General features: G+C 54.1%; 1 protein-coding gene across 5 annotated transcripts; it reads right to left on the bottom strand.

Annotated features, from left to right (window-relative positions):
• Window positions 1–4000: 4000 nt before the first annotated feature.
• Window positions 4001–15355, bottom strand: PNPLA4 (patatin like phospholipase domain containing 4). 5 transcript variants are annotated; one of them, XM_059679227.1, is made up of 7 exons: window positions 15275–15355; window positions 13315–13499; window positions 10829–10923; window positions 8706–8841; window positions 7484–7549; window positions 5694–5846; window positions 4001–4955 (listed from the first exon to the last, which is right to left on the bottom strand). In XM_059679227.1, the coding sequence occupies exons 2-7, from the start codon at window positions 13492–13494 to the stop codon at window positions 4824–4826; spliced, it is 762 nt and encodes a 253-aa protein (XP_059535210.1). In that variant the 5' UTR covers window positions 13495–13499; window positions 15275–15355; the 3' UTR covers window positions 4001–4823. The 5 variants fall into 5 exon arrangements, with proteins under 5 accessions (XP_059535210.1, XP_059535208.1, XP_059535209.1 ...); XM_059679225.1 differs by lacking the exon at window positions 15275–15355 and adding an exon at window positions 14812–15000; XM_059679226.1 differs by lacking the exon at window positions 15275–15355 and adding an exon at window positions 14412–14736.
• Between the last annotated feature and the right edge of the window lie 715 nt (window positions 15356–16070).

The raw sequence follows: 16070 nt of genomic DNA, 5'->3' as shown, positions 1-16070 counted from the left end.
GGCCAGGGCCGATGACGGGTGCTCATGGGGGATGACTGTCACCGTTTTAGACTTACACCGATGGATCGCACACACGCTAAGGAATTTCTATTTATAGCAGCCGTAGAAAACTACGGCAACAGAAAACAGTTTGGTTTTTTTTCCAAGCAGAGATGATCTTCTGTGCGACGGTCGGCCGCCCTGGAATTAGGTAAAATATAATGAAGACTCGTGCTGAGCGGAGAAATAAAGACGAACCCGTTTTGAATGCAGCACCGATCACTCTATTGTGCCCTGTTGACCTGAGAGCGCGTTCGGAAATAAATCGCTGTCCACACGGACGGAGGACTTGTAATGCCGCAAAATCGGGTTTGCAAGCCGTGTATCATGTGCTTCTAAAATCGCGGAAGCGTCAAGCTTTTATTTTTTGTTTATTCTTATCGTTGTTTTCTGTTCCTTGCTGTTCATCCTCACCTGAGGATATTTTTCCGGTGGAATTTTAGAGAGAGTGGAAGAGAGAGTGAGAGAGACACATCAATGGGTTGCCTCCTGCACGCTCCCCGACCGGGGCCCGGCCAGGTACGTGCCCTTGACCAGAATCGAACCCGGGACCCTTCGGTCCACAAGCCGGCGCTCTATCCATTGAGCCACACTGGCCAGGGATAACTATTCTTTTATTTTTTTTTTAATATATTTTTATTGACTTCAGAGAGGAAGAGAGAGGGAGAGAGAGGAATATCGATGCTGAGAGAGATTCACAGATCGGCCGCCTCCTGCACGCCTCCTACTGGGGATCGAGCCCACAACCCGGGCGTGTGCCCTTGACCGACCGGGAATCGAACCCGGGACCCTTCCGTCCGCAGGCTGGCGCTCTATCCCCTGAGCCACACCGGCCAGGGTGGGATATCTGATCGTGTTACAGTTGTCCGCCTTGTCCTCCTGTTTGCCCCCCTCCTCCCGGCCCCTGACCCCTCCCAGGCCTTTTCCGCCCTGTTGGCTGCGCCCACGGGCGATGCCTACGTGCATGAATGCTCTTTGGCGAATCTCTCGTCTTCCCGCCCACCTCCCTCTGGGACCTGTCCGTCTGTGCCATGCTCCCAGGCCGCCGTTTCTAGTTTCTCCATCCGTTTATGCTGCTCATTCGACCCCACAGACGAGGGAGGTTGGGAGACCCTCGTCGTCCTCTGCCTGGCTTCTCTCGGTTAGCGCGATGCCCCCCGGGCCCCGTTCCCCGATGCAGGCGGACAGGACGCTGCGAGTCTGAGCTGCGCCGGACTGCGTGCTGGAATCCCGCGGCTGCCCCTCCTGACGGTGGTCAGAGCGGGGACATGACCGGAGGGAGGTGCGGGAGGAGTGCCTGCACATATGGATTCATGGCCGGCAGGCGGGCGGGTGCTGTGTCCCGGGGACCGATGTGGGGCAGAGCTGGTGACTGGTGAGCTCGGCCACGTGAGCCGTGTCTCGGCAAGTGGTAGCCACGGCGATTGTGACTGATTTCCTGATCCGCGGCGGCTGCGAGGTCTGCCATCTCCGTTGTGTTTTGCTCTGGCGCAGAGCAAAACCTCAACACCGTGACCTTCCCTGACTGCTGGCTCCTCGGCGATAAAAATGACGGACCGGGATCCTTCATACGATTAATACTTATGCTAATAAAAGGGTAATGTGTTAATTAGCCGGACAGACCGGACGTCTTCCCGACGTCCTTCCGGACAAAGCCACGGTGGCAGGGACCGAGGTAGAGGCAGTTAGGGGCGATCAGGACGGGAGAGCAGTTAGGGGCGATCAGGCCGGCAGGGGAGGGCAGTTAGGGGCGATCAGGCCGGCAGGGGAGGGCAGTTAGGGGCGATCAGGCCAGCAGGGAGGGCAGTTAGGGGCGATCAGGCCGGCAGGGGAGGGCAGTTAGGGGCGATCAGGCCGGCAGGGGAGGGCAGTTAGGGGCGACCAGGCCGGCAGGGGAGAGCAGTTAGGGTTGATCAGGCCGGCAGGGGAGGGCAGTTAGGGGCGATCAGGCCGGCAGGGGAGGGCAGTTAGGGGTGACCAGGCCGGCAGGGGAGAGCGGTTAGGGGCGATCAGGCAGGCAGGGGAGGGCAGTTAGGGGTGATCAGGCCGGCAGGGGAGAGTGGTTAGGGGCGATCAGGCCGGAAGGGGAGAGCAGTTAGGGGCGATCAGGCAGGCAGAGGTGGTTAGGGGCAATCAGGCCAGCAGGGGAGCAGTTAGGGGAATCAGGCAGGCAGGCAGGTGAGTGGTTAGAAGCCAGCAGTCCTGGATTGCGAGACGGTTGTCCGACTGCTGGTTTAGGCCCAATCCCAGAGTGACATACCCCGAGGGGTCCCTGATAGGAGAGGGTGCAGGCTGGGCTGAGGGCCACCCCCCTCGCTGTGCAGGAATTTCATGCACCGAGCCTCTAGTTCATAAATACAAGAGGGGACGTCTTTATGTGCATCTTTTTTTAAGTTTACGGAGGTGAGGTTGGCTAACCGCACGACGTGGGTCTCCGGCGAGTCATTCTGAGATACCGTGTGTATCGGGTTAGCGTGGCGTTTGCAAACTGTCGGTCATGGCCCCGTTCTGCTTAGAAAATCATTCCCATGCGCCCCATTTTGCTTATTTATTTGTAAATAAACTGCACGTGTATAGGGCACCCGTCAGAGGTATCGGAAAACCTGCGAGGCCGGTGGCCTGGGGGTGGGGGACGTCGGCCCCAGGAGATCATGTGGCCTGGCCCTGCCAAGGCCATGGGGTGAGTTTACTCAACGTCTGTCCCCGTGGAGCTGGCCCATGGTTAAGTGGATGGTTCTTTATGGCCGTGAAGGCGGGAACCGGGTACCCACCCCGCCGATGCCACGAGCCTACGACGGGCGCTCTCTGCCAGCTTCTGACGCTCAGGGCGACATCCCAGGCCCCCGGGTTGCGGAGTTCTGTTGTTTAATACGGCCTGGCCTGGCAGAGCATCGCTTACCCTGACAACCACATCCATCTTCCCTAATTGTCGGTGGGTTGCCATAGTTACCAAGCAAGGAGCGTTCCTGAAAAGAGGAAGCGGAAATAACAGAACATTTTCATAGAAATTAGTGTTTTTTTCTCGGACCTGAACTCGCCAGACACCGGATCACGGCACCCGTGAATCAGTGTCAGGCAGACAGACCTGTGTCTCTCGATCTCCGGAAGCGAGGTATTTCCTGTTGCGCACACCAGGCAAGTGGGTCCGAGACGAAGGACGCGGCCCCGGCTGCTAGAACGTTCGCTGCCGGTATCATTGGGGGGAGATGGCGCGCCTGTGCCTACAGCGCCTGAGGGACATGAATGCAACACGATGACAGTCATCGGTCATTAGCGAACGTCGCAGTTCCTGATTGATAATGACGTACAACAGGATAGCGTAAAAATTAAGTGAGAAAACGTGTATTAAAACGTTTCTGACAGACCGTCCCGTTGGCTGGGCCGCAGAAATAGTCGGTGTGGGCGCCTGTGGCCCGTGGGCCGCGAGTCTGACACGCCTGGAGGACACAGGCCATGCGCCTGGTGACAGGGTCTCGTTTCCCCACCGGCTTCTGCAGACCCGTGTCACCCCTCCTACCCCATCCTCCAGGGTCACACCAGCCAGCCACACGGTCACGGGCGCAGGCTGTCGGCACCAAATACTTTTACAACATCCAGTGCATTCAGACTTGCTTCTGGCCCGGCCCGGGTGGCTCAGTGGTTGAGCATCGACCTAGGAACCAGGAGGTCAGGGTTCGGTTCCCGGTCAAGGGCACACACGCCCGGGTTGCGGGCTCGATCCCCAGTAGGGGGCGTGCGGGAGGCAGCCGGTCCAGGGTTCTCTCTCATCATGGATGTTTCTCTCTCCCTCTCCCTTCCCCTCTGAGATCCATAAAAATATATTTTAAAAAAGAAAAGATGCGTTTTTGCTTGGGCAGGCATCCTTAAAAAATCCATTAAACGCTCACACAGATAGAACCCTATAGAATAAAGAGCTAATATGCTAATTAGACCGAACGACCTTCCGGGTGACCTTCCGGATGACCTTCCAGATGAAGCCGGGCCCCCGCCAGGGAACACCGCTATTTGCCCAGCCTGTGCCCAGATCCGGAGAAGAGAGACAGCGGTCGGGGCGCGGGTGCTCAATGCCGTGTATCGGAGGCTTTTAAGGGCCATAACATTGATCGAAAGGATGGTTTCAGACGGCAGAAAAGACAGGTGCATAACCCGGAAGGGCCGGCCCTCGAAAACGGGCTCGTTGGTCACTGCCTCTTAGTCGTTAGGAGTCACGCTCGCAGACCCCAGGGAAAGAGACGGAAGATTCGAGTCCGAACCTGCTAAATGAATGGGAACTCATGAAGGAATGATCATCAGCACTCGCTTTCTTTTTAAAATAAAAATAAAATATTTTTTTATTGATTTCAGAGAGGAAGGGAGAGGGGGAAAGAGGGAGAGAGAGGGAGAAACATCTATGAGGAGAGAGAAGCATCGATCGGCTGCCTCCCGCACGCCCGACTGGGGATGGAGCCTGCAACCGGGGCCTGTGCCCCGATCGGGAATCGAACCCTGAGCCACGCTGGCCGACTGGGAGGGCGGGATTCACTTCTCATTCCCAAGGCTTCGAGGTTGGCTTGGGTCTCCGTGTTCTGCGGGAGTTCATCTGCGCTAAGTGCAGCCCGGGTTGTGCCCTTAATAACGTCGCCACCTTCTCATGAAATGCCTCGTCTTTCTTTGCAGCCAGTGAACATTTAACTTTTCAAAATGACGCAAACTGTGACCAAGACGGGTAACTGTGACAGAATTCTGACGGCTTACAGAAATCTCATCACCGGTCCCAGCAATCGCGGGACGTGACTGGGGGCCCTCTACTCGAACCAGTTCTCCTTGAGCAAAAACCCGACGGCGTCCCGGAAGCCGCGGTGGTACAGGGACTCCATTTCCCGCTGGCCCGGCGGGAACAGGGCCTGGCTGAGCCGCACCAAGTTGGCCAGGGACACCTAGGACAGAGAGACGGGGTGGGGCTGTCGGGCAGGGCCGTGACGGTCGGCGTGCGTGACATCTGTCACCTGATGATTAGCAATCCCCACTAATCCAAGAGAAACATGCACATTGGTGTCACTCCGCGACGCCCACCAGCCAATCAGAGCGAGCATGCAAATTCACCCAACAAAGACGGCGGTGAATTTGCATACGTAGGCGCAGAGCGAAGACTGCAGACGGCGTAGATGGAAGCCAAGCGCTGCCGAAGGGAGCAGAGCGGCGGAGAAGGGGGGGAGCGAGGCAGCGGAGATGGAAGTAAAGCCCCCCTCCCTTCAGCCGCAAGAAGCCCTATTCTTGGCAGGAATCTTCCTGCAACGGGCCTCTAGTAATAAAAATAAAATAAAAAATAAGACGAGGAGGTCCCAGCCGGCGTGGCTCCGTGGTTGGGCGTGAACCTAGGAGCCAGGAGGGCACGGTGGGATTCCCGGTCAAGGGCACGTGTCTGGGAGGCGGGCTGGGTCCCCAGCAGGGGGCGTGCAGGAGGCAGCCGGTCCCTAGTTGTGTCTTCTCCTGGAGGTTCCTCTCTCTCTCCCTCTCCCTTCCTCTCTGAAATCAATAAAAATATACTTTCCAAAAAAGAAATAAAGTCAAAGAGGAAACTTGCGGCTGAGAGCACGCAGTTTGCACAGAAGACGACCCGTGAGCTCACCCTCTCGTACACGGGGAGGATTTTAGGGACGGTGTGCGCCACTCACCAGGATGTCCTGGTTGGCGATGCTGACGGAGACGCCCAGCTGCCCCTCGTCCTGCGGGGAGATGTCCAGGCGGCCGCAGAAGGGGGAGATGGTGACCGTGCGGCCCCCGGGCAGGACGGGGAGGCTGTTGGTGAGCCCGCCGTCCACCCACGTCTGCGGGGGGAAACGCGTCGTCACACGCCAGTCCTATAGGGGGTTTGAGTTGTTCCCATAGCATACCCCCCGCCCCCCGGTGCATGAGAACCGGCCAGAACCGGGGAACCTGGCCAATGGTTTAGAAGTTAACTCGATTGGCCCTGGCCGGTTGGGCTCAGTGGGTAGAGCGTGGGTCTGCGGACTGAAGGGTCCCGGGTTCGATTCCCGGTCAAGGACACGTGCCCGGGTTGCGGGCGCGATCCCCGGTAGGGGGCGTGCGGGAGGCAGCCGGTCCATGATTCTCTCTCGTCGTGGATGTTTCTCTCTCTCTTTCTCCCCTCTTTCTTCCTGTCTGAAATCTATAAAAATATATTTTTTTAAAAAAAAAAGAAGTTAACTCGACTGTGTTCAGGAGGGTGAGGCTCAGATTGTGCGGATGCCGGTGCAGGCGTCCGAGGCCCTGTCCTTGGGTCGGGACGAGTCCTCGAATCACAGTGGGAAGCCACGTTTACTCTGGCATGTCACCATCCACCACTGCACCCAGTCCTATATAATAAAAGCCTAATATGCAAATCGACCGAAATGCAGATGACCGGCCGCTATGACGTGCACTGACCACCAGGGGGCAGACGCTCTGAGTTGCCCCAGCCCGCAGGCCCCAGGCCAGCCAAGGCGGGTGCCAGCGGGGGGGCCCCTGATCGCCCCCCCAGATCAGCCCTGATCGCCAGCCAGGCCTATGCACCTTACGGGTGCATGAATTTCATGCACTGGGCCCCTGGTTCTATTATTTCACTGGAAACCAACATTTTGTTTTTTTTAAAAATATATTTATTTTAAGCTTGCTTTGGGGGGATTTACCCCATTTCATTTTGGTATACCTTTATTTTTTAACACAAATATATGCTCTTTTTAACCCCTAGTCTGCAAAGTTGTTTTTGTGTTTTGTTAACAGAGGACAAAACCTTGTTGGCAACCTAAAACTCAAAGCTCGACAAGCGGCCAAAGTACGTTTCTGATGAAAAAGTTTAAAAATAAAAATTAATCGCGACTGCTTGCCAAGTCATTGTTTTTGCTAAGTCCTGTGTAAAAGAGATATTAACTGTCCTTGTATACATAAAATTTTTTCTGTAATCCAATTATTGATTTTTCAGAAGCTGCCCCTATGAAACTTTTCTTTTCGCCTATTTCCATACAGTGCCCCAAACAAAAATTACTGAAATGTTCAATCTGTGGGATTCCATATGCCCGGTAAAATATTTTTGTATGTAAAAATAAATAAATATTTAATATTGGGGGAAAAATTCTTTTTGTTGATTTCAGAGAGGAAGGGAGAGAGAGAGAAACATCCATGACGAGAGAGAATCATGGACCGGCTGCCTCCTGCACGCCCCCTACTGGGGATCGACCCCGCCACCCGGGCATGTGCCCTGCCCGGGAATCAACCCGTGACCTCCTGGTTCCTAGGTGGAGGCTCAACCACTGAGCCACGCCGGCCGGGCTGGAGACCAGGATTTTCTGTCTGGAAGTTAAGCAGAACCATGAGGGCCCAGTGGGCTGATTCAGAACCACCAGGAAGCGTAATTATAACATTGGGTTCATCAAAGGGGACTTATCCGCATGGGATCCCTGATCATGGGTCAGGGATCAGAGCGTACCTGTCCTTTGTACTCCACCGGCTTCAGGCCTGCGTAGAGGGGCAGGAAGCTGCTGGCCAGCAGGACCTGAGGGAGGAAACGGAAAAACGGCTCAGGCACGGAGAGGCGCTCACACTCAGACCGGAGATTGGGTATGTGGTTTCCTACAAAATTCTACGTCGTTAAGAAAAAATTTTAAATTGCTGTAAGGAAGAAAACGTTACGTCCATTATAAGTGCACAAGGCACGGGCTTAAGTAGAAGAAAACATAGTCAGCTAGAGGCCCGGTGCACGAAGTTCATGCACTCGGGGAGGGGGGGCGGGTCCCTCAGCCCGGATTGCAAGAGGGCGCAGGCCAGGCCGAGGGACCCCACCGATCGGAGCTGGGGAGGGACCGTGGGAGGGCTCCAGGGCGTGTCCGGCCCGTCTCGCTCAGTCCCGATCGGCCGGACCCCAGCAGCAAGCTAACCTACTGGTCAGAGCGTCTGCCCCCTGGTGGTCAGTGCATGTCATAGCGACTTGTCGACCGGTCGACTGTCTGCCCCCTGGTGGTCAGTTCACATCATAGTGAGCAGTTGAGCAGCCTTAGCATATCATTAGCATATGACGCGTTGATTGGTTGAACGGACGACAGGACGACCGGACTCTTAGCCTATTAGGCTTTTATTCTATAGGAAATCAGAAGGGATCCCAGAGAGATATGTCTGGCTCAGCCATGGATGGCCTCTCACTTCCTCTCTCTGAAATTCAATTTTTTTTTTTTTTTAAAGAAGATGCCATAACTGGTTTCGCTCAGGGGATAGAGCGTCGGCCTGCGGACTGAAGGGTCCCGGGTTCGATTCCCGGTCAAGGGCACATGCCCGGGTTGCGGGCTCGATCCCCAGTGGGGGGCATGCAGGAGGCAGCCGGCCCATGGTTCTCTCTCATCATGGATGTTTCTCTCTCCCCCTCTCCCTTCCTGTCTCCCTGAAATAAAGAAATAAAAATAAATAGCACAGGTACAACGTCTTCCCTAAACTGCCAAGTGTCAGCTGCGTTCATCTGAGGAGCTGTTGTTGCTACTCAACGGCACAGGGGACCTGCTTCTAGAATAAACTCAAGGGTGCTGGACGCGGCCAGGCGCCCGCGGGACTGACCCGTTCGTGGGTCCCACGGCGGACCGGCCGGCCCATCCCAGCCAGGACAGGAAGCCCCGGGCGCGAAGGGCACAGGCTGCCCACTTCCTCCCCCGGGAGCGCGTTACCTGGATGAGGTCCTCCCTGGAGGAGAAGCTGGAGACCAGGGAGTTCCTCCCCGTCCGGGTGCTGGTGATGGACACGTGCAGGCGGCCGTGGGCCAGCTGGTGGGCGTTGGGGGGCAGGATCGACTCCACCCCGCATCTGGGAGGGAGAGTGGGCCGCGTCACTCCCCGCTCATCGTTGTCAGTATTTATTTCTTAAATATGTATATATTTCAATTTTTTTATTTTTTATGATGTTACATGCAGTCATCGTTAATATTTCTAGAAAAAGGATTTTAATTATAATAATGCTACATGCAATTAATATTTCAAGAAAAACGATTTTAAGTATAATAATGCTACATGCAATTAATATTTCAAAAAAACGATTTTAAGTATAATAATGCTACATGCAATTAATATTTCTAGAAAAAGGATTTTAAGTATAATAATGCCACATGCAATTAATATTTCAAGAAAAACGATTTTAAGTATAATAATGCTACATGCAATTAATATTTCAAAAAAACGATTTTAAGTATAATAATGCTACATGCAATTAATATTTCTAGAAAAAGGATTTTAAGTATAATAATGCCACATGCAATTAATATTTCAAGAAAAACGATTTTAAGTATAATAATGCTACATGCAATATTTCAAAAAAACGATTTTAAGTATAATAATGCTCCATGCAATTAATATTTCTAGAAAAAGGATTTTAAGTATAATAATGCCACATGCAATTAATATTTCTAGAAAAAGGATTTTAAGTATAATAATGCTACATGCAATTAATATTTCAAGAAGAACGATTTTAAGTATAATAATGGTACATGTAATAATCATTGATATTCCAAGAAAGACGATTTTAAGTATAATAATGTTACATGCAATAATCATCATTAATATTTCAAGAAAAACTATTTTAAGTATGTTACATGCAATAAACATTAATATTTCACACAAAAGACTTTAAATATAATATTACCAAAACCGTACTAACATAGTATAATATCACAAAAGTGTATTTCCTACAACTTTTGTGATATTAAATATATTTTTATGGATTTCAGAGAGGAAGGTAAAGGGGGAGAGAGAGAGAAACATCCATGATGAGAGAGAATCATGGATCGGCTGCCTCCTGCACGCCCCCTGCTGGGGATCGAGCCCACAACCTGGGCATGTGCCCTGACCGAGAACGAACCCTGACCTCCTGGTTCATAGGTCGACCTCCAACCACTGAGCCACGCCGTCTGGGTATAATTATTATTATTATACTAGAGGCCCGGTGCACGAATTCATGCACCAGTGGGTCCCTCGGCCTGGCCCGCGGGATGGGGCTGAAACCGGCTCTCCGACATCCCCCGAGGGGTCCCGGATTGTGAGAGGGCGCAGGCCAGGCCGAGGGACCCCACTGGTGCACGATCGGGGCCGGGGAGAGATGCAGGAGGTTGGCCAGCCGGGGAGGGACCATGGGAGGGCTCCAGGGCGTGTCCAGCCCGTCTCAATCAGTCCCCATCAACCAGACCCCAGCAGCAAGCTAACCTACTGGTAGGAGCGTCTGCCCCCTGGTGGTCAGTGCACGTCATAGCGACTGGCCGACCTGTTGACTGTCTGCCCCCTGGTGGTCAGTGCACGTCATAGCGACTGGTCGACCGGTCGACTGCCCCCTGGTGGTCAGTGCACGTCATAGCGACTGGTCGACCGGTCGACTGTCTGCCCCCTGGTGGTCAGTGCACGTCATAGCAAGCGGTTGCGCGGCCTTAGCGTATGACGCTTTGATTGGATGAGTGGACGACCGGACGACCGGACACTTAGCATGTTAGGCTTTTATTATATAGGATGTTTTTGTTGTTAATGCTCACCCAAGGATATTTTTTCCATTGCTATTTAGACTGGAAGGGGAGGGAGAGAGAGAGAAACATCCATGTGAGAGAGACACATTGATTGGTTGCCTCCTGGATGCACCCTGACCCAGACTGGGGATGCAACTTGAAGCAGGAAATGTGCCTTGGACCGGAATCGAACCCGAACCCTTTGGCTGCAGGCCGACACTCCAGGCACGGAGCCAGGCCTTTCATTCCCCACCACGAGTCCTCACGCCACGGTGGGGAGTGCACTCGGGGACCCACACACACCCATACCTCAGTCGGGCCATGAAATCGTAGCCGGGCGTCACGGCCCCGAAGGACTGCATTCGCGTCTCCTCAGCGAACCCGTAGGTGAACTGGTTGCATTCCTGAAAAAGGACGTGAACGGGCGGCTCGACATTTCGTCAAGAGGTCCGTTCTGATTCCAGCGCTCTGCCCCTCGCCCACCGTTCCTGGTCCCCAAGCGAGCCACCTGGTGTCCCCAATCCTGCTGTTTTCTTTGTAAATATTTGTATTGATTTCAGAGAGGAAGGGAGAGAGATAGAAACATCCACGATGAGAGAGAATCATGCATCGGCTGCCCCCTGCACGCCCCGCACTGGGGATCCAGATCGCAACCCGGGCCTGTGCCCTGACCGGGAATCGAACCCTGACCTCCTGGTTCCTAGGAGGACGCTCAACCACTAACATGGATGTGAGAGAGACACATGGATGGGTTGCCTTCTGCGTGCACCCCGTCCGGGGGTGGAGCCTGCAACCCAGGTACATGCCCTTGACCGGAATCGAACCCAGGACCCTTCTGTCCACAGGCCGACACGCTGGCCACTGAGCTAAACCGGCCAGGGCAGCAGCGCCGATGGCCAGCGGCCACACGGATAGCAGATGGAGGAGTCCTGAGGGCTGTCTTTTGCCAGCGTCGGGTCAGACTCCTGGGAGGGCAGTCTTGGCCCTGGCGTTTCGTGGGTCCTGGGAACCCGCCTCCGTGAGCTCGTCTTCACAAACCCTTCGAGGGGGGTTATATGCGTAACCTCCCAGTTGGCAGGTAAGGAAACAGGTTGAAGAGATAAAGGATCTTCCCTCATTTGCTGTGAACAGCGAGGGCCGTGGGCAGGGTTGGAACACAGGCCTGTCTTCCATTAATTCATTCTTTCATTCATTCTTTCATTCATTCATTCATTCATTTGTTCGTTCGTTCATTCACAGTATGGTAAGAAAACAGGTTGAAGAGATAAAGGATCTTCCCTCATTTGCAGTGAACAGTGAGGGCCATGGGCAGGGTTGGAACCCAGGCCTGTCTTCCATTCGTTCGTTCATTCATTCGTTCGTTCATTCATTCATTTGTTCATTCATTCATTCAGAGTATGGTAAGAAAACAGGTTGAAGAGATTAAGGGTCTTCCCTGATTGCCTTGAACAATGAGGGCCATGGGCAGGGTTGGAACCCAGGCCTGTCTTCCATTCATTCCTTCATTCATTCATTCTTTCTTTCTTTCATTCATTCGTTCTTTCATTTGTTCATTCATTCACAGTATGATAAGAAAACAGGTTGAAGAGATTAAGGGTCTTCCCTGATTTGCTATGAACAGTGAGGGCCATGGGCAGGGTTGGAACCCAGGCCTGTCTTCCATTCATTGTTTCATTCATTCACTCACGCATTCATTCATTCATTCACAGTATGGTGAAAAAATAGGTTGAAGAGATTCAGGATCTTCCCTGATTTGCCGTGAACAGTAAGGGCCATGGGCAGGGTTGGAACCCAGGCCTGTCTTCCATTCATTCTTTCATTCTTTATTTCATTCATTCATTCGTTCGTTTGTTCTTCATTCTTTCTTTCATTGATTCATTCATTCATTCGTTCATTCATTCATTCAGAGTATGGTAAGAAAACAGGTTGAAGAGATAAAGGGTCTCGTCCCTGATTGCCGTCATCAGTGAGGGCCATGGGCAGGGTTGGAACCCAGGCCTGTCTTCCATTCATTCATTCATTCATTCGTTCATTCATTCATTCATTCACAGTGAGAGCGCCTGGGAGGGAGATAGAATCAAGCCACCCTCCCCCTCATCATGTCCACATCGGAGAACACATGTATAATTACATATTGTTTTTGTGATCCATCACTATGCTTCAATTATGTTCAATCTGTAACAATGAAAACCCATCCTGCCTATCAGACGTTTACGTGACGATTCATCACAGTAGCAACATGACAGTGATGAAGTAGCCACGAAAATAAATTTATGGTTGGGGGTCCCCACGACATGAGGAGCTGTATTAAAGGGTCGTGGCGTTAGGAAGGTTGAGAACCACTAGATTAGACAATCGTATGCTTTGCGAAGGGACGCCCCCGATATTTCCAGTACCCGCCCGAAAGACACCAGGAGGTCAGGGTTCGAGTCCCGCTCAGGGCACATGCCGGGGTGGGGCGTGCAGGAGGCGGCTAATCCATGATTCTCTCTCATCATCGACGTGTCTCTCTCTCTCTCTTTCTCTCTCACTCTCTCTCTCTCTCTCCCCCTCTCTCTTCAATACAAATATTCTTTTTTAAAAAGAGGGTAAGATAAGGCATTATCTTTTCTGTCTCACTGTCACCCAGAACGGTCCCCTCTCCCAAACCCGGAGCCCAGATCCCTGATGATTAAATGTTAAAAGCTTTTCTGTTTCCCAGGCAAAGCATGCAGCTAGCTGAGCGTGAGCGTCCGGCGTTGTTGCTGGATCTTGACTTCTGGCCGAGGAAGGCGGCCGAGGGGCCACCCCATTACCTCTATTTTCTCCGGTGCCGTGAGCAGGACCGAAGCCACCAGGGACCCGGCGGAAGCCCCCGCGAAGGCCTTGACGTCCCTCAGCAGCTTCTGGCCGTGTTTGCAGAAGGCCGAGGCTGCCCCCAAGTGGTAAATGCCCAGGAATCCGCACGCAGCGAACGACAGGTTGATGTGCCTCATTCCACCTGCGAAGTTGGCCACACACACACACACCAGGAAAAAAAAAGAAGAAAAAAAAGACAGATAAATGCTCTAAGTCGGTATAATAAGCTAATCGTGACTCTAAGCCTTTCGTTGCGTAGACAATTCTTGGTGCTGAGCTCCAATTTGCACAATTAAAGGCTCATCGAACACCCAAGTCCTTCAAGGATACGTTTTCCCTACCCCTCCCACCTTGACCCGAGTTTTATTCGTGAAAAAAAAATGAAGTTACAACAGTCCACATCTGTTCAGGGGGTTGCATAATATGCGATTTATTCATTAGATCGCGCAGCCTCCTACTTCATTTCTTGGCAAGAGGGAGATGGATCCGTGCCAACTGGCAGGCCACCTGGTCTTTTTTCTAGACCTTTTTGTAACTTTAGGGGGGAGGGGAGCGCTGTATTGGGGAGACCTCCAATCATTGGACCAGGGCGCATCCCAAAGGATGCACACATTTGCATGTTGCAAATGCATCCGTCAATTGCAAATGCATCCATCAATTGCAAATGCATCCATTAATTGCAAATGCATCCATCAATTGCAAATGCATCTATCAATTGCAAATGCATCCATTAATTGCACATGCATCCCTCAGTTGCAAAGACAGATCCCTGCTCCGTCCCCTCCCATCTCCATTCGGGGCATCCACGTTTTCTTAAAAAACAAACAAACAAAACAAAACGGATGCCCCCAATTATTCAATCACGCGATATTTTTCACCCCCGAGTTTCTTAGGACAATCTGAAGTCATGACTGGCCAGGGCGCTGGAGGCTCCAAGCAATGGCACCCGCACCCCCTGATACCTGTAAGGAATCTAACTAAACGGCAACGAGCCTCGGAGGGCAGATGTGTCCCCCCCCCCTCCCCAGCCCCGTGGCTGAAATCCTGCCCCCACCTTGCTGCTCACTAGGACCCCCACTTAGGGCTGCGGGACCCCAATTCCGGGGCCATCAGAATAGGCGCAAGGCCCGGGCCCCCCAATTCAGGAACCTACAACCTTTGTTCTGCAGCATCTGGCTGGGCCTCGTGAGGGAGGCAGCTCGGCCTCTGCTGCCGAGCCTCAGCTTGGCTTTAATGACTGCAGATGGGAGGGGGCGAGGGATGGGGGCTCAGTGGCCAGGCGGCCGCCCCGGACCGCGCATGCCCAGTGTGCACCCGTAGCCTGGAGGAGGCAGGACCCAGGTGGCCGCCATGCCAGGCCCAGGGTGACATAACCAGCCCACAAGGCACCCTAGCAATGCGGGGGGCCGAAGCCCGCCCCCACCCCGCTCCGCCCTCACCCCGCTCCGCCCTACCAATGCAGGCGGGAGGCACTTCCGTGTTGAACGCCCCGCCTCCCCGCCTCAACCGGAAGGAGGGGCCAGGCCGTCAATCAATGCGGCTCCGCCTACCCACGCAGGCCTGCGGCACTTCCGTGTTGGGCGGTCCCTCCCCACCCCGCGTTAACTGGAAGGCGGGGCTGAGCCGTCACTCAATGCCGCCCCGCCCTACCCAAGCAGGCCTGCGGCACTTCCGTGCTGTACGCCCCACCTCCCCGCCTTAACCGGAAGGAGCCGGGCCGTCACTCAATGCGGCACCGCCTACCCATGCAGGCTTGAGGAACTTCCGTATTGAACGCCCCACCTCCCCGCCTTAACCGGAAGGAGGGGCCAGGCCGTCACTCAATGCGGCTCAGCCTACCCTTGCCGGCCTGCGGTACTTCCGTGTTGAACGGGCCACCCCTCCTCCCTACCCCCGCCCCCCCGTCCCCGCCTTAACTGGAAGGCAGGGCTGAGCCGGCACTCAATGCGGCTCCGCCTACCCATCCAGTTCCGTGTGGAACGCCCCCTCCACCCCACCGCCCGCCTTAACCGAGAGGCGGGCCGAGCCGTCACTCAAACCTATGGTTGCTGGCCTGAGACACTTCCGCGTTGAGCGGCGCCCCGCCCCCTGCCTAAACTGGAAGGCAAGGCTGAGCCGTCACTGAATGCCGCCCCGCCTACCCAAGCAGGCCTGAGACACTTCCGTGTTGAACGCCCCACCTCCCTGCCGCAACCAGAAGGCGGAGCCTGGCCGTCACTCAATACGGCTCCGCCTACCAAGCCGGACCACGTTTGACGTGAGCCCTTCCAGGGAGGCCCGCCTACCTGCGTGGATCCGTGACGTCATCGCGCCGACGCGAGGGTCCGCTGGGCCCCGCCTACTCTATTTAAAAGGCTGGACTCATCATGGCTGCGCGCACTGGGCCGCTAGACCTAAAGGGCCCCGAGTCCGGGCAAGGGCCCAGACTGTCTCCTCCGGAGCCCTGTATTCTGCGTTTCAGTCACTTATGAGTGCGCTAACCCTGAACGACCCTCAGGAACGGAGCACCGGAAGTTCTTGGTCCCCTTTGCGGCTGCTTACCGGAAGTGGTTCTTCCCCTACCCCTTAGAGGCGGTCAAGCTGTCCCAGGGGGCGGTACCCAAGGACTAGACTAGAATGTGTCCAGGGTTGGAGGTGCCATGTCGCGTTTCTCGGCACATCTGTGCTGTTTACGGGGCGTTATTGGGAAGGCCGGGCTGCTGGCTGGGGGGAG

This window comes from Myotis daubentonii, chromosome X, assembly GCF_963259705.1.
Source record: "Myotis daubentonii chromosome X, mMyoDau2.1, whole genome shotgun sequence".
Lineage (NCBI taxonomy): Eukaryota > Metazoa > Chordata > Mammalia > Chiroptera > Vespertilionidae > Myotis > Myotis daubentonii.
This window is presented reverse-complemented; position numbering and strand designations above follow the sequence as displayed.